The sequence below is a fragment of the Grampus griseus genome (genome assembly GCF_964374135.1).
Source record: "Grampus griseus genome assembly, chromosome: 1".
Taxonomy (NCBI): Eukaryota; Metazoa; Chordata; class Mammalia; order Artiodactyla; family Delphinidae; genus Grampus; species Grampus griseus.
In genome coordinates, this window is record NC_139017.1 from 71,514,058 (window position 1) to 71,539,000 (window position 24,943).

Here is a 24,943-nt window from a genome sequence, read left to right on the forward strand (position 1 = left end):
AATGAGACTGAATTGTCTCATTCTCTTTATGGTTTTTTTGTTCCCAACCTCAGGAGGAATCTGGGAGAACTTAATGAAAGTTAAGTAAGAATCAAATAAAATAAAATTTGGAATACCAGATTTGTGAGGGAGATTAAAGAAGTTGGAATCTTATCCTGGAAGAAAGAAAGCATTGTTGAAGGTCACTTATCTTTCAAGGATTTAAAGGGGGAAGGAGGTAAAAATTTTTTGAGCATACACTATCTGCCAGGTATTACTAGGTACTTTATAAGTGCTTATGTTACTTAGTGTGTTAAGTATTCCACACAGGAAAGAAAAAGAGAATCAACTTTTAATAGCATTGAATGGGACTCCTTTTAGGTATATGTTAGGCTGAGAAAGATTGTGGAAACTTTTGGGAGGGGGGTATGTGGGTGGAAGGGCATCACGTTAGGTAGGGGTGGCTCTATCTAAATGCAAAAATGCATTCAGAAGCTTTTGTGAAGCCGGCTTTTGTTCTAGAATTTCATTTATCAGGAATTTTTTTCTTACAGCCTATGAATTTCCCTGTTTGCCAAAGCAAGTGGCTTGGATCCTAGCCACTAGCAAGGTTTTCATGTATCCAGAGCTACTTCCAGTGTGTTCTCTGAAGGCAAAGAATCCCCAGGATAAGATTTTCTTCACCAAGGCGGAGGACAAGTAAGGGTTTACTGTGAGGTGAACAAGAGCACAAAATATCCCAAGGAGAAGACCTGTATGATAAAGAACGGACACAAAAGACAAAAAGAAAAGCAGTGTAGATGGGCGCAGTTCTGTAGTATGTGCTTGTTCCAGCAGTGCCAAATACTGCTTTTTTTAGGGAATGAAATACACATTTTTGAAACATTTTAAGTTGTTTTTTTGTCTTTTATTTATTGTAAAAACTTGCCTTGTAATACTGTTAGAGGAAAATTTTCAAAGGAAAACAATTTTTTTATCCATTATCCTAACCACCCCAAGACAATGATTTTTCTTTTTGCATTTCTTATATAATTATTGGCAATATAAGTGTAATTTTGTTTTGCTATTTTTAACTTAACATCTTCTTGAAATTGTTTTTTCTGTCAGATTCCATGCTGTAACATTGTCTTATTTTTGTTTCTGTATATTGTCTTTTAAGGCAATATTAATGGCCCTATGATAGTCCTTTTATTTGCCACTCCTGCCCCCCCCCGCCCCCCCCCCCCGCCCCTTGTTTAGCTGTTCTGAGTGAGGCTTCACCAAGGATCTTTGCGCATAGAGCTTTTGAAAATCTTTCCAGTTTATCTCTTTGGGTAAATTCTCAAGAGTGAGATTATTCGATAAAGGTTATGAACACTTTTATGGCTCTTGATTTGTATTTCCCCACTGCCATCAGCAAATATGTACATAGGTAACTGTAATTGAATATGTTATGTTGGGAGGTAGTGTTGGTGCTGTTTAATATGTCTAACATGGTGCCCAATATTCATTTTATATTAGTTTTGTTAGAGCCATTCTTCTTCCTTCAAATTTCATTTGTGTTATTAGTATAAAGTGTGTCATGATCTGACATTTATTAGTGATTTATGCCTGGTTTTTCCTCTTCTCACTTGATTGGGAACTCCTCATTGAGTCTTATTCACGTAGTACTTCTTAGCACTCAGTAAATATCTGAAATTTTCTATTGAATTGCCATTAAGTTGTACGAGAATTAGACGTGGAAAAAGTGGGTTATAGAATGTGGAGTTCATCTGGGGGGCTTTTCAGCGGGATGGACTGTCAGGTGAGATTGAGTGTCACTGCCCCTTTCTCAGTTTGTTAGCTTTAGGACTGAAGCACTTTGAAGGGACCGAGTTTCCTAAGCCTCTAATCAGCAAGTACCTTCTCACTTGCAAGACTGCCCACCAGCTGACAGTGAGAATCAAGAACCTCAACATGAACAGAGCTCCTGACAACATCATTAAAGTAAGTGCTCCCTGCATGCTCTACTGGAGACCTCGCCTGAGTGCAGCCATTCCTTTTCTTTTGCTTAGTCTCAATGAATAGCCTTTTATTTAAGGCTAGTTCCTCCCACCTGCACACTAGGTTAATTGCCCTCTTTCCTTTCCAGGAACAGTGATTCATTATTTTCCTCTGGAGTGTCATCTTCTTCCTCTGTTATAGATATTTCTCCTAAAAATAAAATTGTTCAAATTTTAAAATACTTCTCGAATCTGTTTTCCTCTAGCTATTCATTTTCTCTCTTTTTTTCCCACGCTAACCTTCTTCAAAGGGTAGGCCACAGTCCACTTATATCCTTCTCCTTAACTCTTTATATTTAGATACTTATATCAAAGTTATAAAGTATACTTTAAAGAATCAAATAGTTCTATGAGACTTGTCATGAAAGACAGTAGTTTTTCTCCCTGTTTCCTGCTAAGCAAGGTTTTTGTGGGTGATGGTACATTTACCTCCATATCTAGGTAGCATGCTTATAATTGCTACCACTTGATTTTTTTTTTTAATATTTCTTTATTTGGCTGCATTGGGTCTTAGTTGTGGCATGTGGGATCTTCATTTGTGGCACGTGGGATCTTTCATTGCAGCACGTGGGCTTCTCTCTAGTTGTGGCGTGCGGGCTTCAGAGTGCACGGGCTTAGTAGTTGTGGCACACGGGCTTAGTAGTTGCAGCGTGCAGGCTCTCTAGTTGTGGCTCACAGGCTCTAGAGCGCGTGGCCTTAGTTGCCCTGTGACGTGTGGGATCTTAGTTCCCCGATCAGGGATCGCACCCACATCCCTGTGTTGGAAGGCAGATTCTTAACCACTGGACCACCAGGAAGTCTCCACTTGATTTTTTGGATTTAGGCCTTCTCTGTTAAACTGAAACCATGGAAGATGAAGACTTAGTTCTCTCCACACTCCTATAGTCTCACCACTCACTATAATTATATCACAGTTTTGCTTAGATTGTTTTTATTTATTTATTTTTTTATAAATGTATTTATTTTTGGCTGTGTTGGGTCTTCGTTGCAGTGCGTGGGCTGTCTCTAGTTGCAGTGAGCGGGGACTACTCTTCATTGCGGTGCGTGGCTTCTCATCGCGGAGGCTTCTCTTGTTGCAGAGCATAGGCTCTGGAGCGCAGGCTCAGTAGTTGTGGTGCACGGGCTTAGTTGCTCCGTGGCATCTGAGATCTTCCTGGACCAGGGCTCAAACCCGTGTCCCCTGCATTGGCAGGCAGATTCTTAACCAATGCACCACCAGGGAAGCCCACTTAGATTGTTTTTAGAGTTTATGTTATAAGCACGACTAGAAGCTTCTCACAGCTGGGCTATGTAGTGTATCATGATTACTTTGCTTTTCCTGCTGGACATTTTGTTTCTCTTGGTGTTAATAATTGCATTTTTTGAGGATGAGTGGGACTTGGTTTTATTATGTATGTATTACCAGTTCAACACTAAAGTCTTCTTCAGTTTTATAAATCTCTTTTCAGTGTGTTCAAATATTTTAGGTGTCCTGCTATCATTTTCATCTCCCTGAAGAAATCCTTCCCAGAGCACTCTGATGCTGTTCCACTCTACCCATGTTGCTCTCTTGGCTTGCTGCACTAACATCTTCTCTGGCTTTTTCTTCACCATCATCCTGGGGATTCATTTCACTTCTTACTTGCTTTGGACCCTTTTATTTCTGAACCCCACATCATTTTTGCCTTGTTTTAGTGTAGCACATCCTAGTAGTATTCTGAGGAAGAGTGCTCGAGAAACAAATTTTTAGGTTTAAACTACTTGTATTCATTGTCTGTCATGACATGACATGACCAATGCAATTTCCTAGTTTTGCTATTGTACTATATACCTGGTTTGTATATGTAACTATTGTTACTATGTAACAAGTGTACATGAGACCTGTCTATGAATCTATAATTATTCAACACCAAAAGTTTGAAATATGTCTCTATTCTCCCACTTCAGTGGGTCTAACATTCTAGGTTGAAAATCACTTTTATCAGAACATTTTAAGGCCTCCATTTTCTTCTAGTTTCTAGTGCTGGCTCTTTAGAAATTTGATGCCCTTTTGACTCTTGAACCTTTATGTAACAGTTGTTTTTCCTCTCCCTCCGGCAGTATGTAGGATTTTTCCTTTTTCTCCAGTGTTTTGAAATTTCATGACAATATGCCTCAGTATGTGTCTAGTTTCATTAATTATGCAAGGTGCTTGATAAACTTTACTTTGGAAACTCATAGGTTCCAGTATGGGGAAATGTACTTGAAATGTACATATTGATGGTTTCCTTCCCTTCTTTTGGTCTGTTCTCTCCTATGGTGCTCAGTGGTCAGATGCTAGTCCTCTCAGGCTCATCTTCTCATCTTGTCTTTCTTCTTTTTTCCCATCACTGTGTCTTTTTGTTGTACTTTCTGAGATATTACTTCAGCTTTTTCTTCTAACTGTTCTGCTGAGTTGAGTTCTTTATTTTTTCTCTCATATTTAAGATGTCTAATAGCTATTTTTATTGTTGTTCATTGAATATTCTTTAATAGCAAATGGCAGAGGGAATGTGGGAAAGCAGGAGAGGAAGGAGGCTGGAGTTTTCTCTTCTATACTTGATCAGCATAGTACTCCTGCCCTCACATATGCCTGACAGCCTCAGTTCAGAGAGCATCCTTTCCACAACCCTGGCTTAATTCTGCCAGGGTAGGGGGAGAAGCTGTCACTGGGCTACATCAAACAAGAGAGGGGATTTGGGGTCTAACCGCCTCTTCAGAAGATTTAAAACCTGTCCTCATCTCGACCTGTTTTTAATTCCTCCACTTCTGGAGGTATCTGGTGTCTTATCCTTTTGCCAGTCTTTGACATAAATTTAGTTGACCCATAACTTTTCTCCACATGGGATTTGGTTTTCTTCATTCTTCTATGTGACTTACCACTCCTCCATCTGCTTTTTAGCTTTGAAGAAAAAATTTTTTTTAAATAAATTTATTTATTTTTGGCTGCACTGAGTCTTCATTGCTGCACGCGGGCTTTCTCTAGTTGCAGTGAGCGGGGTCTGCTCTTTGTTGTGGTGAACAGGCTTCTCATTGCGGTGGCTTCTCTTGTTGCGGAGCATGGGCTCTAGGCGCGTGGGCTTCAGTAGTTGTGGCATGCAGGCTCAGTAGTTGTGGCTGGCAGACTCTAGAGTGCAGGCTCAGTAGTTGTGGCGCACGGGCTTAGTTGCTCTGCAGCATGTGGGGTCTTCCTGGACCAGGGCTTGAACCCGTGTCCCCTGCATTGCTGGTCAGATTTCTTTCTTTCTTTTCTTTTTTAAATTTATTTATTTAATTTATTTATTTTTGGCTGAGTTGGGTCTTTGTTGTGGTGCGCAGGCTTCTCATTGCGGTGGCTTCTCTTGTTGCGGAGCACAGGCTCTAAGCGTGTGGGCTCAGTAGTTGTGACTCGCAGGCTCTAGAGCACAGGCTCAGTAGTTGTGCACAGGCTTAGTTACTCTGCGGCATGTGGGATCTTCCCGGACCAGAGCTCGAACCCCTGTCCCCTGCACTGGCAGGCGGATTCTTAATCACTGTGCCACCAGGGAAGCCTGGTAGTCGGATTTCTAACCACTGCGCCACCAGGGAAGTCCCGAGAATTTTGTTGCTTTTACTTTTTCCTCTCATTTTGTCTCTCCTTTTAGGCTTTTACCTTTAAAAATTTCCTTTCTGTTGTTTTCATGGGGATTCAAGAGGGAACAAACCCAAATAGATGTGTTTAATCTGCCTGTCTTAACAGTAAGTTACCCCTTAACTCTTTTTGTTTTTTAATAAGTTTATTTATTTATTTATTTATTTATTTATTTATGGCTGCATTGGGTGTTCGTTGTGGCGAGCGGGGGCTACTCTTTCTTGCGGTGCGTGTGCTTCTCTTCCTTGTGGTGCGCGTGCTTCTCTTCCTTGTGGTGTGCGTGCTTCTCATTGTGGTGGCTTGTCTTTGTTGTGGAGCAGGGGCTCTAGGCACGCGGGCTCAGTAGTTGTGGCTCACGGGCTCCAGAGCTCAGGCTCAGTAGTTGTGGCACACGGGCTTCTCAACCACTGCGCCACCAAGGAAGTCCCCCCCCCCCTTTTAACTCTTTAACCTATGAGAGTGTGGATATTATCTCCACAAAGATCTTGAATTATTTCCCGATTGGCTATCCAGTGGATACTTTTCTGCTCTTATCCTGTTTAACTTTGCATTTACATTGATACTTTGATAATGGAGTTCACACATTCCTTCTTCAGACTCCTGTACTCTTATCTCCTGTGATACTAGGACTTTTACCTCAGGCTGCTCTTTCGTGAACTCTTCTTCCCCTGCTCTACCCTTAAATGTCAGTGTTCCACAGTAAATTTGCAGTGTGTGGTCTCATCCAGATTGATGATTTTTGGTGTTGTCTGTCTCTTCATAATTTTCAAATCTGTGTCTTTGGTCCGGGTTTCTCTCCTGAGCTCCGGCTCAATGAAGTCACCTGTTTAAAGGAATTCTTAGCTAAGATGCCTCACTGATGCCTCAGACTGAACTGTGTCTCCCTCTGCACCCTCCAGTTGTTGCCACTGGCACCACCACCACCAGCTAACTCCCCTCCGTCCAACTTACCCCTGCTTGGGTATGTTCTTTGTGTATGACATTACTGTCTAGCCATTTTCTCAGTCCATAAACCTAGGAGTTATACTCGACTCCTTCTGCTTGATCACTCCCGTCTGTCTGTCTGTCACCAAGTCCTCAGTTTTCTTACTCCATTTCCTACTCTGTTGCCTACTGCCTTGGTTCAGGCACCTGAATTAAGTTACACCTGCATTAATGCAGTAGTTTTATAACTGGTGTCTCTAATTCTGGCTCCATTTATTCCATTCTTCAGATTGCTGCCATAGCCACCTCTATCTAATCCTTCAGCGTAGAGTTGAGACTGCCTGGCATGGCACAGAAGGCCTCTCCTGCCTACCTCTGACTTGTCTTCTGAAGTCTCTTTGCATTCCTTTAGTTGTAGCCAGACCGATCTCTTTGTGGTTCCTTAAACACATTCATGATTTTGAAAATGAGTTATATTCTGCCCTCCCCTGCTTCATTTAGCAAACTCTGTTTCTTTAAGATTTTTCTGTAGTTGCACCTGCTCCAGAAAGATCTTTCATTTTCATGTTTGAGTTGTGTGTCATTTTTTGTGCACATCTTTATACTTTCTTACACAGAGTGTCATTATTGGTTTCTACTTGACTGTCTCTCCCACTGGTCTGTAAGCTCCTTGAGAGCAGGGATTACTTCCTTATTTGTTTGCTCAGCTTGTAGCACAGTACCTGGCGCTTACTGTCAGTGTAAGTTCAATTCCCCTCTTCATTCACTCTTAAAACTGAACAGTCTCAGTCTTGCTGTTCTTCTTTCCTTCCCTTCTCATGTCCTTTGCACCATTATTTGCTTAAAAGGCAGCTTCCATGGGCCAGGATAAGGATTAATAAGGCACTCTCACTGCGGCTGCTGGGCAGGAGCAAATTTTAGATAAGATGACTGACCATGTGCTTCCTTTTCTCTGTGACCTGAACTTTTCCCTTCCTGGTGACCAGAATGGAGCACATCAGAAGATATTGAGTAATGATAAAATATTTATTAATTAGAGATTAGCTTAATTTGAAATGCAGAAGCAGTCAGCATATGCTGTTCATGGCTGCGTGTATATGGATATGTGTGTGTCTGTCTCAAACTGCTGCCCACCATACTCCCTACCCTGACAAAGGGCAGTGCTTCTGGAAGGAATGTGACTCATGCTTAATTTCTTCACGCTCAGTTTTATAAGAAGACCAGACAGCTGCCCATCTTAATGAAGTGCTGTGAAGAGATCCAGCCACATCAGTGGAAGCCACCTGTAGAGAGGGAAGAACACCGGCTTCCATTCTGGTTAAAGGTACAGCCCTCCTCCTCAAAGTATGTCAGAAGTAGAAGGTCACTTGAAACCCGGCAGAAATGTCAAAGGCTACTTTACACCTCTGATGCTTTAGTTGTAGAACTAGGACTTAAGAAATCTTCTTCAGTTGCCCTTCCTCTCCCACTTCTCCACCTGATTCTGTAACCTTTTAAAAATAGTGGTTAAAATGCTAGTTTCTTAAAGGAAATTCAGAGGAGAGTTTCTAGACTATATAATTGGAACGTAGTCTTTTTAGAAATATCTGATATCATGCAGAAAAATCCTTCTTAAAAAGATGTCTCGAGACTGTCCTGGAAAGGTACCTAATATCTAGAAAGCCCAATTATCATTATCTTTTAATATGTTTATTGGAGTGTAATTGCTTTACAATGGTGTGTTAGTTTCTGCTGTACAACAAAGTGAATCAGCTGTATGTATACATTATATCCCCATATCCCCTCCCTCTTGAGCCTCCCTCCCACCTTCCCTCTCCCACCCCTCTAGGTCATCACAAAGCATCGAGCTGATCTCCCTGTGCTATGCAGCAGCTTCCCACTAGCTATCAATTTTACATTTGGTAGTGTATATATGTCAGCGCTACTCTCTCACTTTGTCCCAGATTCCCCTTCCTGCCCTGTGTCCTCAAGTCTGTTCTCTATGTCTGCGTCTTTATTTCTGCCCTGCCACTAGGTTCATCATTACCGTTTTTTAGATTCCGTATATGTGCATTAGCATACGGTATTTGTTTTTCTCTTTCTGACTTACTTTACTCTGTATGACAGACTCTAGGTCCATCCACCTCATTACAAATAACTCAGTTTCGTTCCTTTTTATGGCTGAGTAATAATCCAGTGTATACATGTGCCACATCTTCTTTATCCATTCATCTGTTGATGGACACTTAGGTTCCTTCCATGTCCTGGCTATTGTAAATAGTGCTGCAGTGAACACTGTGGTACATGTATCTTTTTGAATTACGGTTTTCTCAGGGTATATGCCCAGTAATGGGATTGCTGGGTCATATCGTAGTTCTCTTTTTAGTTTTTTAAGGAACCTCCATACCGTTCTCCATAGTGGCTGTGTCAGTTTACATTCCCACCAGCAGTGCAGGAGGGTTCCCTTTTCTCTACACCCTCTCCAGCATTTATTGTTTGTAGATTTTTTGATGCTGGCTGTTCTGACCGGTGTGAGGTGATACCTCATTGTAGTTTTGATTTGCATTTCTCTAATAATTAGTGATGTTGAGCATCCTTTCATGTGTTTGTTGGCCATCTGTATGTCTTCTTTGGAGAAATGTCTGTTTAGGTCTTCTGCCCATTTTTGGACTGGGTTGTTCGTTTTTTTGATATTGAGCTGCATGAGCTGCTTGTATATTTTGGAGATTAATCCTTTGTCAGTTGCTTCGTTTGCCAATATTTTCTCCCATTCTGAGGGTTGTCTTTTCGTCTTGTTTATGGTTTCCTTTGCTGTGCAAAAGCCTTTAAGTTTCATTAGGTCCCATTTGTTTATTTTTGTTTTTATTTCCATTTTTCTAGGATGTGGGTCAAAAAGAATCTTGCTGTGATTTATGTCATAGAGTGTTCTGCCTATGTTTTCCTCTAAGAGTTTTATAGTGTCTGGCCTTACATTTAGGTCTTTGATCCATCTTGAGTTTATTTTTGTGTATGGTGTTAGGGAGTGTTCTAATTTCATTCTTTTACATGTACCTGTCCAGTTTTCCCAGCACCACGTATTGAAGAGGCTGTCTTTTCTCCATTGTATATCCTTGCCTCCTTTGTCAAAGATAAGGTGACCATATGTACGTGGATTTATCTCTGGGCCAGAAAGCCCAATTATTTTTACCAAATTCTGGCATGTGCTAGATCCGAGTGTTCTTGTTCCCAATAGGCCAGTCTGCCGTCCATCCAGGAGGAACTGCAGCGCATAGCTGATGATGCCAGAGAGGTAGGAAATGTGACCGGAACCACTGAGATCACCTCAGACCCAGGCCTAGGAAAAGGCAGCTCGGAACTGGGGAGCGAAACTCGGTACCCATTGCTACTGCCTAAGGGTGTAGTCCTGAAGCTGAAGCCAGTTGCCAACCGTTTTTCTAGGAAGGCCTGGAGACAGAAGCGGTCATCAGTCCTGAAGCCCCTCCTCATCAGACCCAGCCCCTCTCTCCAGCCTAGCTCCAGTTCTGGGAAAACAGCAGCTAGGTCAACTCAGTCAGAAGCCCCTCCGAGCAAAATGGTGGTCCCGCTTCCTCACGTGATCCAGCCGGCCACTGTCTTACAGACAGTGCCAGGTGGCCCTCCACTGGGGGTCCCTGGGGGTGATAGTTTTGAGTCTCCAGCAGCGCTGCCTACTACGCCCCCTGAGGCCAGGACCAGCTTCCCTCAGCCTGAGCCCCAGACCCTGCTCTCCTCTGCCCCTGTGCCCAAGGTAATGCTGCCCTCACTTTCTCCTTCTAAGTTTCGAAAGCCATGTGTGAAACGGAGAGCCTCAAAGAGAAGGGGGGCCAAGGCCTCTCTCTGTCTGAAGCCTGCCCCCCTCATCCACCCTGCGCCTGTTATCTTTACTGTTCCTGCCACCACCGTGAAGGTTGTGAGCCTTGGCAGTGGCTGCAACATGATCCAGCCTGTCAGTGCAACTGTGGCGCAGAGTCCTCAGACCATTCCCATCACCACCCTCTTGGTTAACCCTACTTCCTTCCCCTGTCCATTGAACCAGCCCCTTGTGGCCTCCTCCATCCCACCCTTAATTGTTTCTGGCAATTCTGTGAATCTTTCTGTACCATCTGCCCCTGAAGATAAAGCCCAAGTGAGTGTGGACATAGGTTGTCCTTTGGCTGAGGGGAAAAATGCCTTTCAAGGCCTAGAACCCAAATTAGAACCTCAGGAACTATCTCCTCTCTGTGCTGCTGTCTTCCCCAAAGAGGAGCACAGCCCAGGGCCTCCACCAGCAGACCGGGTGTGCCAGGAACAGTTGTCAGAGGGCAATGCCTATGGCTGGACTCTTGTGAAAACAGAGGAGGGGAGGCAGGCTGCAGAACCACTGCCTCAGGGCTTCCAAGAATCTCTAAACACTTCCCCTGAGGATTTAGAGGAAATCATTAAGATGGAACCTAAAGACCCCGGGGAGGACATCTCTGGTGGATCCCCAGAGCAGGACAGCTGTGATGAAATCAAAGAAGAACATGCTGTGGAATTGGACACTGGCTTCACAAGTGAGGAGTCAAGCGGGCCTAGAGAGGTGAAGAAACAGACGGTCCTACAACAGGAGGAGGAGAGGAGTCAACCAGCTAAAACCCCTTCAGCTTCTCAAGAGCCTGCTGATGAAGGAAACTCAGGAGATATGAGCAAGGGGTCCCCAAGGAATGCTTCAACCTCCACTGACCCTGAAATGGTGCTTAGCAGCCCCTCAGGGAAGCCCGAAGACTTATGCAGTGTTGATGGTCAGTCAGTGGGGACCCCAGCTGGGCCAGAAACTGGAGGAGAGAAGGATGGGCCAGAGGAAGAGGAAGAAGAGGACTTTGATGACCTTACCCAGGATGAGGAAGATGAGATGTCATCAGCTTCTGAGGAATCTGTGCTCTCTGTCCCGGAACTCCAGGTGAGAGTTGGGGACTGTTCTCCAATATTTTGTGGACTCTGTAATAGGTTTAATTTACTGATAGGCTGCCTGCTTGCTTTTTGCACTATAGATAGTCCTAAAATCATTTTTGACTTTTTAAGGTATCACGGGACATAATTTGGGGCTTGAGGTGAGAGGAGAGGGAAAGAGTGAAATGTTACTTATTACATCTGACTTAAACTCATTTAAACATTAAATTGAATCACTTGAGCACAATTTAAATGACCCCCCCAAAAAATCATAAGTATGGACCCTGGCAAAAGAAAATTATCTTCAGGCTCGACCGTTCAAAACACAACTGCTTGGGAATTCCCTGGTGGTCCAGGGGTTAGGATTTGGCACTTTCACTGCTGGGGCCTGGGTTCGATCCCTGGTTGGGGAACTAAGATCCCGCAAGCTGCGCAGCGTGGCCAGAAAAAAAAAGCAAAAAAAAAAAAAACCCCAACACCCTCCAAAAAAAAATCTGCTTCCCACCCCCCAATCAGTTAATTAACCTCAGTTTTCTCCTGAAAAAGTCTGTACAGTCAGCACTTGGTCAGCCACTGTAGATAGCTCTCTTGAACACTCTTTGGGGTGTTTTGCAGGAAACAATGGAGAAACTGACTTGGCTTGCATCTGAAAGGCGCATGAGTCAGGAGGGTGAGTCTGAGGAAGAGAACTCCCAGGAAGAGAACTCTGAACCTGAGGAAGAAGAGGAAGAAGAAGCAGAAGGAATGGAAAGCCTGCAGAAAGAGGATGAAATGACAGACGAAGCCATTGGAGACCCTGCTGAGAAGCCTCCTACCACCTTTGCCTCCCCCAAGACTGCTCCAGAAGTAGAGACCAGCAAGTCCCCACCAGGTGAGTTGGACAGGCCTGAATGGGGGCGGGTCTCAGGTGGCCTCATTGTCTCAGGGACATGTGCAGAATGGCTAGCTTATAAAACAGGTGCTAGTTTCCAGAGGAAATCCTCTGGATCCCCCCTGCCAGTCACCCTTCCCCCAGACAGATGTTTAACCTGGTGCCATTGCAGAGAAGAGACGCTCAGAAAATTTAAATTTGACTTTCATCAGCTGCTAGATTTGTACTCAGTTCATGCAAGTTTTTATACTGGTTCTTAATTCATCTGTCATGCATGAGGCCAAGAGTTATGTTCATTTCAGAAAGCACTGCTTATTCCTCACCAAGACAGTCTCTTGAGAGCCCAACATCAGACCATACTCACTCTTTTTAGACTTCCATTTTCAGTATGCAGTAGCTGGGTATCTCATTATCATGCTAGTTAATGCAGTTATGCTGCCGACTCTGCATAGGCCTGACTTGACGGGGACAGACGTGCCTCTCATAACATTTTTCCAACAGCTTTTCTCCCAAGTTACTACATAATATAGGATTTGGGTGGGGCGGTGGGATGGGGAGAGTAGAGGTTGCAGGGACAGACAGTTGTTTTCACATGTACTCTAAGGAGAGAACATCAAAGCTGCTGGAAAGGGCCGGAGCAATCATCGAGTTCGCAACAAGCGGGGCAGTCGGGCCCGGGCCAGCAAGGACACCTCCAAGCTGCTGTTGCTGTATGATGAGGACATCCTCGAGCGAGATCCACTCAGGGAGCAGAAGGATTTGGCCTTTGCTCAGGCTTATCTGACCAGGGTAGGCAAACGCTGCTTCCTGTTCCTGCCAGTTGCTTTCATTGAGACTGCTTCTATTTCAGGGGAGGTGTTTTTAAAATGAGGTATGCTTTTCAGGCTGCACAACAGCCTTCTATGCCTCTGCCTTTGTTTTCCTGGAATTACCAAAAGAACTGTGTGAGAGAACTACAAGGACACCGACTTCAGTCCTAAGCAGATTTATTATTACTGCCTTAGCATATTACTTGTCTCTTGCCCAGAAATGGGGGAAAGGTGACTTCTACCGTCATCAGTGAGGGGATAGGCTAATGAGGACCTTTACTGAGCCCTTGTCTTGAAAAGAAAGACATTTGGTACACTGGCCAGAAAATGGGCCTCAGTGATCTTTAGAGTCATGAACCAACCTGTTGGTGGCAGTGGTCCCTATCTCATTCTTTTGGTAACCACCTGGTTCCTTTATACCCCCAGCAAAGTGGAGTACTAGCAGTGATAGTCATGGTTTTTCTTGTCTCCTAATATTTTACTAACATTCCTAATTTATGTGTTATTTACCCTCAGATGGTGCCGTGCTGAAATATACATACCAAGTACTCCTTATATATCTCAGTACCGAGCTGAAACCAGGAAGGAGAGGTTAGGGTTGTGAGCTAGAGAAAAGCTTACCTGGTATTGTGGGTAGGGCTCTGGTCTCTAGAAAATGAAGGTTTTTCCATCCCCCACTGCCAGAAAAAGAGCTGTGCCTAGCTCATGGCCCTGTGTCTTCCATTAACAGATCTTAGGACCTGTCAGAGGAGTAGCCTCTGAAGGATAATTCCAGAGCTCTCTAACAGTAACTCCTCCTCCTCCCTCTGTCCCATTGTTTCTTGTTGGGGCCCAAAGGAAGGGTATTGATGATTGAAAGTCCTCCTGTATAGGTCCGAGAAGCCCTGCAGCATATCCCTGGCAAATATGAGGACTTCCTTCAGGTCATCTATGAATTTGAGTCAAATACTCAGAGGCAGACAGCTGTGGATCTCTACAAGAGCCTGCAAATCCTGCTCCAGGACTGGCCTCAGCTCTTGAAGGACTTTGCTGCTTTCCTATTGCCTGAGCAAGCCCTGGCCTGTGGATTAGTAAGTAGAGGGGCAAAGACAGCACACGAGGATTCTTGGGTCAGAGCAAGACTGGGATTGAATAGTGTTGATCAGCACTGTTCCAGTCTCCTGACTGCTTCCAGTCAGATAGCCTTCCCCTAGCCCAAGGTCATGAGAGCCTCCTTCTTTTCAAGGGATGATCTTCCCAACTTCTGTTCTCTCATTTTCTTTACATGTAAAATGAGGGGGGTTTTCCTTTGTTTCCAGTGGAGACCTTAGGTAAATCATATGCCCTTTGCTTCTCACTGTTGTGAAACAGGCATTCATTCAACAAATATTTATTGAGTACCTACTATTTGTCAGGCAAAGTTCTAGGTACTAGGGATATAGTAATTATAAAAGACTAAAATCCTTGCCCTCATGGAGCTTATGTTCTCATGGAACTTATGTTCTCATGGGGAAAGTTAGGTGATAAACAGTAAGACATATATATTGTAAATATATATATATATATATATATATAAAATAAAAATGATAGTGTATATATAAACAGTAAAATATATATAATGCTTTATAGTGAGAATGTTGCAGTTTTATACACGGTGGTCTGGGAAGGCCTGTATGGTAAAGTGACATTTGAAATGTTGGAGAATAAGTGTCTGAACATGAGGAATATCCCACTAGTTCTGGGTGTCTGTCAAGATGGATAAACACAGGAATAAAGGATATAATGAGATTATTTTGAGAGTCTTAAAGCAGTTAAATGGTAATGGTATGATTATACATAATCTTCCCTTCCTGTATTATTATGCGGATCAAATGAGTATATATGTGAAAGTTCTTTGTAAACCGTGAAATGTGTCTGATCTCACAATCCATGAAACAGTAAGCAGCTTGAGATGTATAACTCTTGAATCTTTCATTTACATCTTAGTTTTCTTGGGTTGGTAGACCCCAGTGACCCAAGGTGGATAGATGCTAGAGTCTTTAAAAAAAAAAGATCTCACAGGGAATTCCCTGGTGGTCCAGTGGTTAGGATTCAGCACTTTCACCGCCAGGGCCCGGGTTCAGTCCCTCATTGGAGAACTAAGATCCCACAAGTTGCGCAGCACGGCCAAAAATGATCTCACGGTTGTAAACCAGAGCCTTGTTATTCCCCATGCCCCTAGCATATTTTTCTTGCTTCTTACGCTTAGAACCCTCAAGTCCTGTGCACACTGTATAGATGACTCCTCTTTTGCTCTCTTTCCACTCTTGTAGTTTGAGGAGCAGCAGGCTTTCGAGAAGAGTCGCAAGTTTCTTCGGCAGCTGGAAATTTGCTTTGCAGAGAACCCCTCACACCACCAAAAGATTATCAAGGTCCTCCAGAGCTGTGCAGACTGCTTGCCCCAGGAGATCACTGAGGTATTCTTTCCTGTCCTACTTCCTTTCCATTGTCACCTGGGCTTTAGGCCCTTCATTCTCCCTTCCCTAATCTATTCCATATCCTCTTGCTTCTGAGCGGTGGACTTCGTGGAGGGGATGAAGAAGGCAAGGAATTTTTAGGCTTACCTAAAGCATAAAGCACTGGGGTGGGGTGGTTGTCACCTGAAACCAAAGCCTGACTGCTCCTCACAGGCTTAGGGGTGCCGTAAGTGCCCTGGAAGGGAAGTTCGAGGAAGGAAGTGATGTTCTGCGTGGTGGGTATCGGGAGGATTGGGCTGCTTCCTTGCTCTGCCTTGAGTTAGTGCCTGAGCTGGACATCAGTAAGGCAGGGATAGAGAGTGGTGTCACTGGGAATCAAACCTGTTAATAATACAGGCATACCTAGCCAAGACATGGAAGCAACCTAAATGTCCATGGACAGAGGAATGGATAAAGAAGATGTAGTATATATATACAATGGAATATTACTCAGCCATAAGAAAGAATGAAATAATGCCATTTCCAGCAACATGGATAGACCTAGAGATTGTCATAGTAAGTGAAGTAAGCCAGACAGATGAAGACAAATATCATGTGATGCCGCTTATATGTGGAATCTTAAAGAAAAAAAAAGGTACAAATGAACTTATTTACAAAACAGAAATAGATCCACAGACATAGAAAACAAACTTATGGTTACTAAAGGGAAAAAGGGGGCGGGGGAGGGATAAATTAAGAGTTTGGGATTAACATATACACACTGTATAAAATAGATAACCAACAAGGACCTCCTGTATAGCCCAGGGAACTATACTCAATATTTTGTAATAACCTCTAAGAGAAAAGAATTTGAAAAAGAATGTGTGTGTGTGTAAACTGAATCACTGTGCTATACACCTGAAACTAACACAACATTGTAAATCATCTATACTTCGATAAAAAAATATACAGGCATACCTTGGAGATATTGCAGGTTCAGTCCCAGACCACCACAATAGAGTTATTATATAGAGAATATTGTTATAGAGAATATTGCAATAAAGTGAGTCACACGAAGGTTTTGGTTACACAGTGCATGTAAGAGTTATGTTTAACTCTATACCTCACTATAGACTCACTATACCTTAGTCTATTAAGTATGCAATAGCATTATGCTCTAAAAAATTTACACATGTTAAGTAAAAAATGCTCACCATCTGTAAATCAACTGTACTTCAATTAAAAAAAAATGCTGGGCTTCCCTGGTGGCGCAGTGGTTAGGAATCCGCCTGCCAATGCAGGGGACATGGGTTCGAGCCCTGGTCTGGGAAGATCCCGCATGCCACGGAGCAACTAAGCCTGCGAGCCACCACTGCTGAGCCTGCGTGCCACAACTACTGAAGCCCGCACACCTAGAGCCCATGCTCCACAACAAGAGAAGCCACTGCAATGAGAAGCCCGTGCTCTGCAACGAAGAGTAGGCCCCACTCGCTGCAACTAGAGAAAGCCTGCACACAGCAACCAAGACCCAACGCAGCCAAAAATAAATAAATTAATTAATTAAAATGCTAATCATCATCTGAGTCTTTAGCAAGTTGTAATCTTCTTGCTGCCAGAGGGTCTTGCCTCAGTGTTGATGGTGCTGACTGATCAAGGTGGTGGTTGCTGAAGGCTGGAGTGGATATGGCAGTTTCAAACAACAAGGAAGTTTGCTCCATCGATTGGCCCTTCCTTTCATGAATGATTTCTCTATAGCCTGCAATGCTGTTTGATAGCATTTTACTTACAGTAGAACTTCTTTCAAAATTGGAGTCAGTCCTCTCAAACCTTGCCACTGCCTTATCAACTAAGTTTATGTAATATTATGTAGTAGTATTATATAATATTCTAAATCGTTTGTTGCCATTTCAACAATCTTCACAACATCTTCACCAGGAGTAGATTTCAGGAAACCACTTTCTTTGTTCATCTGCAAGAAGTAACTCCTTATCTGTTCAGGTTTTGTCATGGGATTGCAGCAATTTAATCCCATCTTCAGGCTCTACTTCTATTTCTAGTTCTCTTGCTGTTTCTACCACATCAGCAGTTACTTCCTCCACTAAAGTCTTGAACCCCTCAAAGTCATCTGTGAGAGTTGAAACCAACATCTTCCAAACGCCTGTTAATGTTGACTATTTTTACCTCTTCCCATGAACCACGAATGTTCTTAATGGCATCTGGAATGGTGAATCTTTTCCAGAAGCTTTTCAATTTCCTTTGCCCAGATCCATCAGAGGAATCACTATCTGTGGCAGCTGTAGCCTTATGAAATGTATTTCTAAAGTACTAAGACTTGAAAGTCAAAATTACTCCTTGATCCATGGGCTGCAGAATGGATGTTATGCTAGCAGGCATGAAAACAACATTAATCTCTTTGTACATCTCCATCAGAGCTCTTGGGTGACCAGGTGCATTGTCACTGAGCAGTAATATTTTGAAAGGACTCTTTCCCGAGCAATAGGTTTCAACAGTGAGCTTAAAATGTTCAGTAAACCATGTTGTCAACAGATGTGCTTTCATCCAGGCTTTGTTGTTCCATTTATTTATTTAATAATTAAAAAAAATTTTTTGGCTGCGTTTGGTCTTCATTGCTGTGCGCAGGTGTTCTCTAGTTACGGCGAGCGGGGGCTACTATTCGTTGTGGTGCGCGGGCTTCTCATCACAGTGTCTTGTTGCAGAGTACGGGCTCTAGGCACGTGTGCTTCAGTAGTTGTGGCACGAGGGCTCAGTAGTTGTGGCTCATGGGCTCTAAAGCGCAGGCTCAGTAGTTGTGGCACATGGGCTTAGTTGCTCCACGGCATGTGGGATCTTCCCAGACCAGGGATCAAACCCGTGTCCCCTGCATTGGCAGGCGGATTCTTAACCACTGCGCCACCAGGGATGTCCCTGTTGTTCCATTTAAAAGAGCAGAGGCAGAGTAGATTTAGCATAATGCGGATTTTTGGAATGGTAAATGAGCACTGGCTTCAACTTAAAGTCACTGGCTGCATTAGCCCCTGACAAGAGAGAGTCAGCCTGTTCTTTGAAGCTTTGAAGGAAGGCATTGACTTCTCCTCTCTAGCTATGAAGGTCCTAGATGGCATCTTCTTCCAATAAAAGGCTTTTTTGTACACTGAAAATCTGTTGTTTAGTGTAGCTGCCTTCATTAATTATCTTAGATCTTCCGGATAACTTGTAGCTTCTACATCAGCGCTTGCTTCTTCATCTTGCACTTTTATGTTGTAGAGATGGCTTCTTTCCTTAAACTTTATGAACCACCTCTTCTAGCTTCAGAATTTTATTCTGCAGTTTCCTCACCTCTCTCAGCCTTCATAGAACTGAAGAGAGGGCCTTGCTCTGGATTAGGCTTTGACTTAAGGGAATGTTGTCACTGGTTTGATATTCTGGTTTGATCTTAGACTACAAAAACTTTCTCCATATCAGCAATAAGGTTGCTTTAGTTTCTTATCAGTTGTGTGTTCACTGGAGTAGCACTATTTAATTTCATTCACAAACTTTTCCTTTGCTTTCAAAGCTTGGCTAACTGTTTGGCACAAGAGGCCTAGCTTTTGGCCTGTCTTGACTTTAGACATGCCTTCCTCAGTAAGCTTAATCATTTCTAGCTTTTTCTTGCGGTACGCGGGCCTCTCACTGTTGTGGCCTTTCCCGCCGCGGAGGACAGGCTCCGGACGCGCAGGCTCAGTGGCCATGGCTCACGGGCCCAGCTGCTCCGCGGCATGTGGGATCTTCCTGGACCGGGGCACGAACTTGTGTCCCCTGCATCGGCAGGCGAACTCTCCACCACTGCGCCACCAGGGAAGCCCCATTTCTAGCTTTTGATTTATAGTGAGAGATGTGCGACTGTACCTTTCACTTGAACAATTTGAGGCTTCGTAGGGCCTAAGTGTTCAACTGAAATTGGCCTAATTGTCTCAGGCATAGGGGGTCCCAAGGAGAGGGAGACAGATGGGGGAACAGTTGGTCAATGGAGTAGTCAGAACACATACAGCGTTTTATTTTTTAAGTTCTTCACTTCTCATATGGGTGTGGTTCATGGTGCCCCCAAACAATTACAGTAGTAATGTCAAAGATCACTGATCACAGATCGCCATAATAAATATAATAATAACGAACAATTTTGAAATACTGTGAGAATTACCAGGATGTGACACTGAGACATGAAATGAGCAAATGGTGTTGGAAGAATGGTCCTGATAGATTTTTTTTTTTTTTTTGCGGTACGCGGGCCTCTCACTGTTGTGGCCTCTCCCGTTGCGGAGCACAGGCTCCGGACGCGCAGGCTCAGCGGCCATGGCTCATGGGCCCAGCCACTCCGCGGCATGTGGGATCTTCCCAGACCGGGGCACGAACCCAAGTCCCCTGCATCGGCAGGCGGACTCTCAACCACTGCGCCACCAGGGAAGCCCTGTCCTGATAGATTTGCTCAACACAGCGTTGTCATGAACCTTCAGTTTGTAAAAAAACACAGTATCTATGAGGTGTAGTAAAGGAAAGACACTAAAATGAGGTTTGCCTGTACCCCTGCTTTGTAGGCAAGTAAGGAGGGAGAGGAAGTTTAAGAGTTCTTAGCTATCAAAGAGAGGCTTCTGTGTGTCTCCCAGTTAACTAGGAAAGTAGAACCCAGAAGTATGTGGGATTGATTTGGAATGGTGGCCTAGAGAGGCTCTGGAGACTTTATCTTTCCTTCTGCAACTCTCCCCAGCTCAAGACACAGATGTGGCAGCTCCTCAAAGGCCATGACCACCTACAGGATGAGTTCTCCATCTTCTTTGACCATTTGCGCCCAGCAGCTAGCCGTATGGGTGACTTTGAAGAGATCAATTGGACTGAGGAGAAAGAGTATGAGGTACAGGCTGTGAGGCTGCTGTAGGGTTGTGAAGGGGGAAGGCCATGTGTAGGAGGGATATCTGCCCAGAGTCTGTGTTGAGTGGCACCAACTCCTCCCCAGTTTGATGGCTTTGAAGAAGTGGCACTGCCTGATGTGGAAGAGGAAGAGGAACCTCCCAAGATACCCACAGCCTCAAAGAACAAAAGAAGAAAAGAGATTGGGGTCCAAAATCATGATAAGGTACACCAGGTTGTTGGGGATTATCCATCTTTCATGAATCAAGCCTTGAGTTTTCTGTCTGAGTGGTTCTCTGGCTTAGGGTGGTGCAAAAGCCTCTGTGATCTGAGGCAGTCATGGAGCAGGAACCAAAGGTCAGGCTGCTGTGGACATGCAGAGCCCATGGGAAGAACGGTGCAGCTTCTGAAGAGGTCCCACCCATGATTGCCTCATTAGAAGGATCTGTTTCTCTAGCTCAGAGCTATTTCTCTTGTCGCTGGGTCTTCTTCCTTTCTGTTCTTGTGAAAAAATAGAACCAGGATTCATCATTTTAATAATAATGACAACAGCTAATACTGAGCTGTGTTCCAAAGTATCACGTGTCTCTTATATTTTACACGGACTATTCACTCGTTGAACTCTCACAATAACCCTATGAAAAGATTGCTCTTGTTTGCATTTTATAGAAGAGGAAACGGAATTACAGAGAGGGGCCATTGCCAGGGTCTCATGTTTAATCAGGGGCAGTGCTAGGATCTGAGCCTGCGTTGTCTGGCTCCAGAGTCTGCTTGTACTCACTGCTGTCTATTGCTCTTCAAGAAGTAGTCTTTTTAGTCCATTTCCCTTTACTACATGTCTTGTACTCTTTCTTCGGGAAAACTGCTTCTTAGTAGCTGAGTGACCTTGGGCGATTTATTTAATCTCTCTTTGTTTCAGTTTCTTCATTGTCAGTGGGGATGGTAATGGTACTTATGTCTTGGGTTTGTTGAACAGAGTATCATTGAGTGAGCCTTCCATATGTACAAAGCCCTCTCAAGGGGATTGGAGGAGAGGGGAGAGCTCAGGGAACAGGGAGACAGAAACAAAGACAGACGAGTGAGTAGATCATACCTCATGAGGGAGCTCTCCAGTGACTTTGCCTCAGATTATATTGCACTTAAATATTTCTTGAAACATCTGGGCAGCTGGGATATGTCAGTCTTTGGGTCATCTACAGATTGTTTCAGGGATTCATAGTAGGCTTTAGTTGAGTTTGGGCATTGATTTCCCCAGGCAACGTGAAGAGATGGTGTATAATGAAAGAGAAAGGAAGCGGGGAAGGGGGTCAGGGGGCAGGCTTGTTCAGGTGGCTCACAACTTAGCTCCCTCTATTGGTACCAAAAATGCTTGGCAGTTAACCAAGCCCAAGTGTCTCCTAGGAGGCTGAGTGGCCAGATGGGGCCAAGGACTGTGCCTGCTGCTGCCATGAGGGAGGTCCTGACTCCAAGATGAAGAAGAGCAAGAGGAGAAGTTGTAGCCACTGCAGCAGCAAGGTGAGGAGGGAACTGGTACCAAGGGGTATCGGAGCTGCCTAGGGCAACCCCCAGGTTGCCTTGCTGTTTGGGGTATTGTTTGCTACCACAGATGTGTACCTTATTGAATTCCTAAAAAGATTACATGGGGATAAGTAATATGCCGTACGCATACACATTAGTGTGTGTATGCAAAATAAATAGAATCTTTAAAAATATATGTATAATGGATTTTGCTTTTTAAAGAGAATCTTGTAGGTGAAGCTTTTGGAATAGGGAAGAATCAACCAGTTCATATATTTCCCTCTTAGATTTTTTTTTTTAATGAAACAAACCTGTGTGAGGAAAATAGCCTAAAGGTAATGCTGGTTCTCTAAAGTAGGGTTGGTTGGCAGCAGAAATACAGTCCTTGGTTAGAGGATTGGTAGAATCCAGCACTCTTTTTTGGGCCATTTACAATTGTTGGAGCAGGCATGCATGTTGGTTGACTTGCTGAGCATCATGGCAAGGTTTCTTCCTTTGGTCGGCCCCTAAGACAAAAGAGGTCAGAAGACCCTTGACCCAGAAGGCCATCTCTGCAGGTCTGTGACAGCAAATCCTACAAGAGCAAGGAGCCCCATGAGTTGGTAGGCGGCAGCCCCCATGGAGAGGCCAGTCCCGTGCCTGGTGCTAAGGAAGCTGGGCAGGGCAAGGACGTGATGGAGGAGGAAACCCCAGAAGAGCGAGAAAGCACGGAGGCAACCCAGAGCAGGACTGGCAGGAGTACCAGAAAGGGAGAGATGCCTGTTCCAGGTGAGTGAGCCAGCTGCCAGCCCAGCCTTTCTCCCTTTATTTCTGTCTCATTCTCACATACTTCAAGCAAGAACGTCTTTGAGCCTGGATAACATTAGTCTTTTCTTTTTTTTTTTTTTGCGGTACGCGGGCCTCTCACTGTTGGGGCCTCTCCCGTTGCTCCGGACACGCAGGCTCAGCGGCCATGGCTCACGGGCCCAGCCGCTCCACAGCATGTGGCATCTTCCCGGACCGGGGCACGAACCCGTGTCCCCTGCATCGGCAGGCGGACTCTCAACCACTGTGCCACGAGGGAAGCCCTATTAGTCTTTTCAGGGATGGACTACCACCTCTTTTACTAATAAACCAGTAGGAAATCCTTACTGTCCAGCCTTAATTTTCTTTCCTGTGGCCTCAATCCTCTTGCAGAAATAAGAGTGCTACAAATCGACACAATCCAGCATTTTCTTTTTTTTTTTTAATATAAATTTATTTATTTTTGGCTGTGTTGGGTTTTTGTTGCTGCGCACGGGCTTTCTCTAGTTACGCGAGTGGGGCTACTCTTCCTTGCAGTGCGCAGGCTTCTCATTGCGGTGGCTTCTCTTGTTGCGGAGCACGGGCTCTAGGCACACGGGCTTCAGTAGTTGTGGCTCGTGGGCTCTAGAGCGCAGGCTCAGTAGCTGTGGCTCACGGGCTTAGTTGCTCTGCGGCATGTGGGATCTTCCTGGGCCAGGGCTTGAACCCGTCTCCCCTGCATTGGCGGGCGGATTCTTAACCACTGCGCCACCAGGAAGTCCCAGCATTTTCTTCTTGTGTTCCCATTCCTGAACCCCTTCCCCTTGTCACCATATCCTCTGTGGTCTGCATTCCTAAAGCCTCAGCCATTCTCAGCTTTGGCAGTCGGACTTCATATCTTTATATAAGTGACCCTAGCCCCCACCCTCACCTCACTCTTGGACCTTAGAACTTTATCACGGTAGCTTGCCAGAGTGACCCCGTGGTAATTTGTGTCCTTAGATGCATTGTTACACTGTCCATACCCTTAGATCCTTATTTTCCTCCTAAACAGGATTGGCAGCAGGGAGCACTTTGCTGTCTCCTCAAGAAGTGACTTTTACAGACCAGCTCCTCCTCGATGGCCCACCGCCCTGCTCACCAGAGACTCCTCAGCTTCCCTCCAAAACTGGAACTGTGCTGTGCGCTGTTAGGAGTAACCAGGCTGGGCCTGAGGTTCTCTCCTGCCCCAGGGCATCCCCCAGACTTCAGGATGAGGGCGAGGGCCATAAGCCAGGGCATGAGTCACAGGCTTCCATGCTGGTCTGGAATGCTTCAGAAACTGAGAAATTGCCCGGAACCGTTGAACCCCCTGCTTCCTTCCCGAGTCCTGTTTCCTCAAGGACCGCAGACTTAGGGGGAAGACAGGTGTCTGGGAAACCAGATACTCAGGAGAGCTGGCTGCCTTCCAGTAGAGCTGGGGTGACAGCGGACGGGGTGTCTCCTGTCCATGGATCTTCTTCATTAGGTACTGACACCTCAGAGACTTCTCCCAAAGCCCCTAGAGGAGGTTTGGCTAAAGACAGTGGAATACAGGGAAAGGGTCCAGTGGGGGAGACACAGACGAAGGCCACAGAAGCTACAGTGTGTGCCAACAACAGCAAGGTCAGCTCCACGGGGGAAAAGGTTGTCCTGTGGACAAGGTAGGTGGGGATGGATGTGTGAGCGTGTTTAGGAAGTGCATGGAGCACACCCATGTTACTGGTTTAGATTAATTGCCTTATGTGGATTCCAGGGAAGCTGACCGTGTGATTCTGACCATGTGCCAGGAGCAAGGAGCACAGCCGCAGACTTTTAGCATCATCTCCCAGCAGCTGGGAAATAAGACCCCTACTGAGGTAAGTAGGGGAAACTCTGCTAGAGCTTCAAGCTCCAGAGGAACCAAGGAAAGGAAGAGGACAGGTTGGCCAACTCAGAGGTGATTGGTGATTATAAAGGTCTGCCCTGAGGAAAACCTTGGCTTGTCAGCGTGGTTAGTCGTAGCTCTAGAAGAGAGAGGGCATTGAATTTTGAGGTAGAAGCCCCAGGGACTGCATTCTAGTTTTGTTTTTAGAAGGAATGTGACTTTGGGCAAAATGTTTAGCCTTTTAACCCGAGCTTCCTTATCTGTAAGGAGGGCACAGCCCTCACCGCCTTACTGTGTAGAACAAACAAGACTGTTCAAGTTGGTATATAGTGCTTAGTAAATGTTAAAATGTTACTAACTTCAGAAA

The 24,943-nt window shown here is 44.7% G+C and overlaps 1 protein-coding gene across 7 annotated transcripts in view; it reads left to right on the forward strand.

The window, feature by feature from the left end:
• Window positions 1-24,943, forward strand: part of GON4L (gon-4 like) — an 89,051-nt gene that overhangs the window by 63,538 nt on the left and 570 nt on the right. For 5 of the 7 annotated variants that reach the window (XM_082659476.1, XM_082659471.1, XM_082659474.1 and 2 more), the window contains 14 exons: window positions 534-678; window positions 1,794-1,944; window positions 7,739-7,855; window positions 9,743-11,446; window positions 12,052-12,307; window positions 12,912-13,096; window positions 13,989-14,186; window positions 15,408-15,551; window positions 20,272-20,415; window positions 20,518-20,637; window positions 21,813-21,926; window positions 22,487-22,697; window positions 23,746-24,373; window positions 24,466-24,568. In XM_082659476.1, the coding sequence (XP_082515602.1) occupies window positions 534-678; window positions 1,794-1,944; window positions 7,739-7,855; window positions 9,743-11,446; window positions 12,052-12,307; window positions 12,912-13,096; window positions 13,989-14,186; window positions 15,408-15,551; window positions 20,272-20,415; window positions 20,518-20,637; window positions 21,813-21,926; window positions 22,487-22,697; window positions 23,746-24,373; window positions 24,466-24,568 (4,220 nt within the window). The remainder of the gene's footprint in view (window positions 1-533; window positions 679-1,793; window positions 1,945-7,738; window positions 7,856-9,742; window positions 11,447-12,051; window positions 12,308-12,911; window positions 13,097-13,988; window positions 14,187-15,407; window positions 15,552-20,271; window positions 20,416-20,517; window positions 20,638-21,812; window positions 21,927-22,486; window positions 22,698-23,745; window positions 24,374-24,465; window positions 24,569-24,943) is intronic. The other 2 variants (XM_082659473.1, XM_082659475.1) reach the window with 2 other exon arrangements.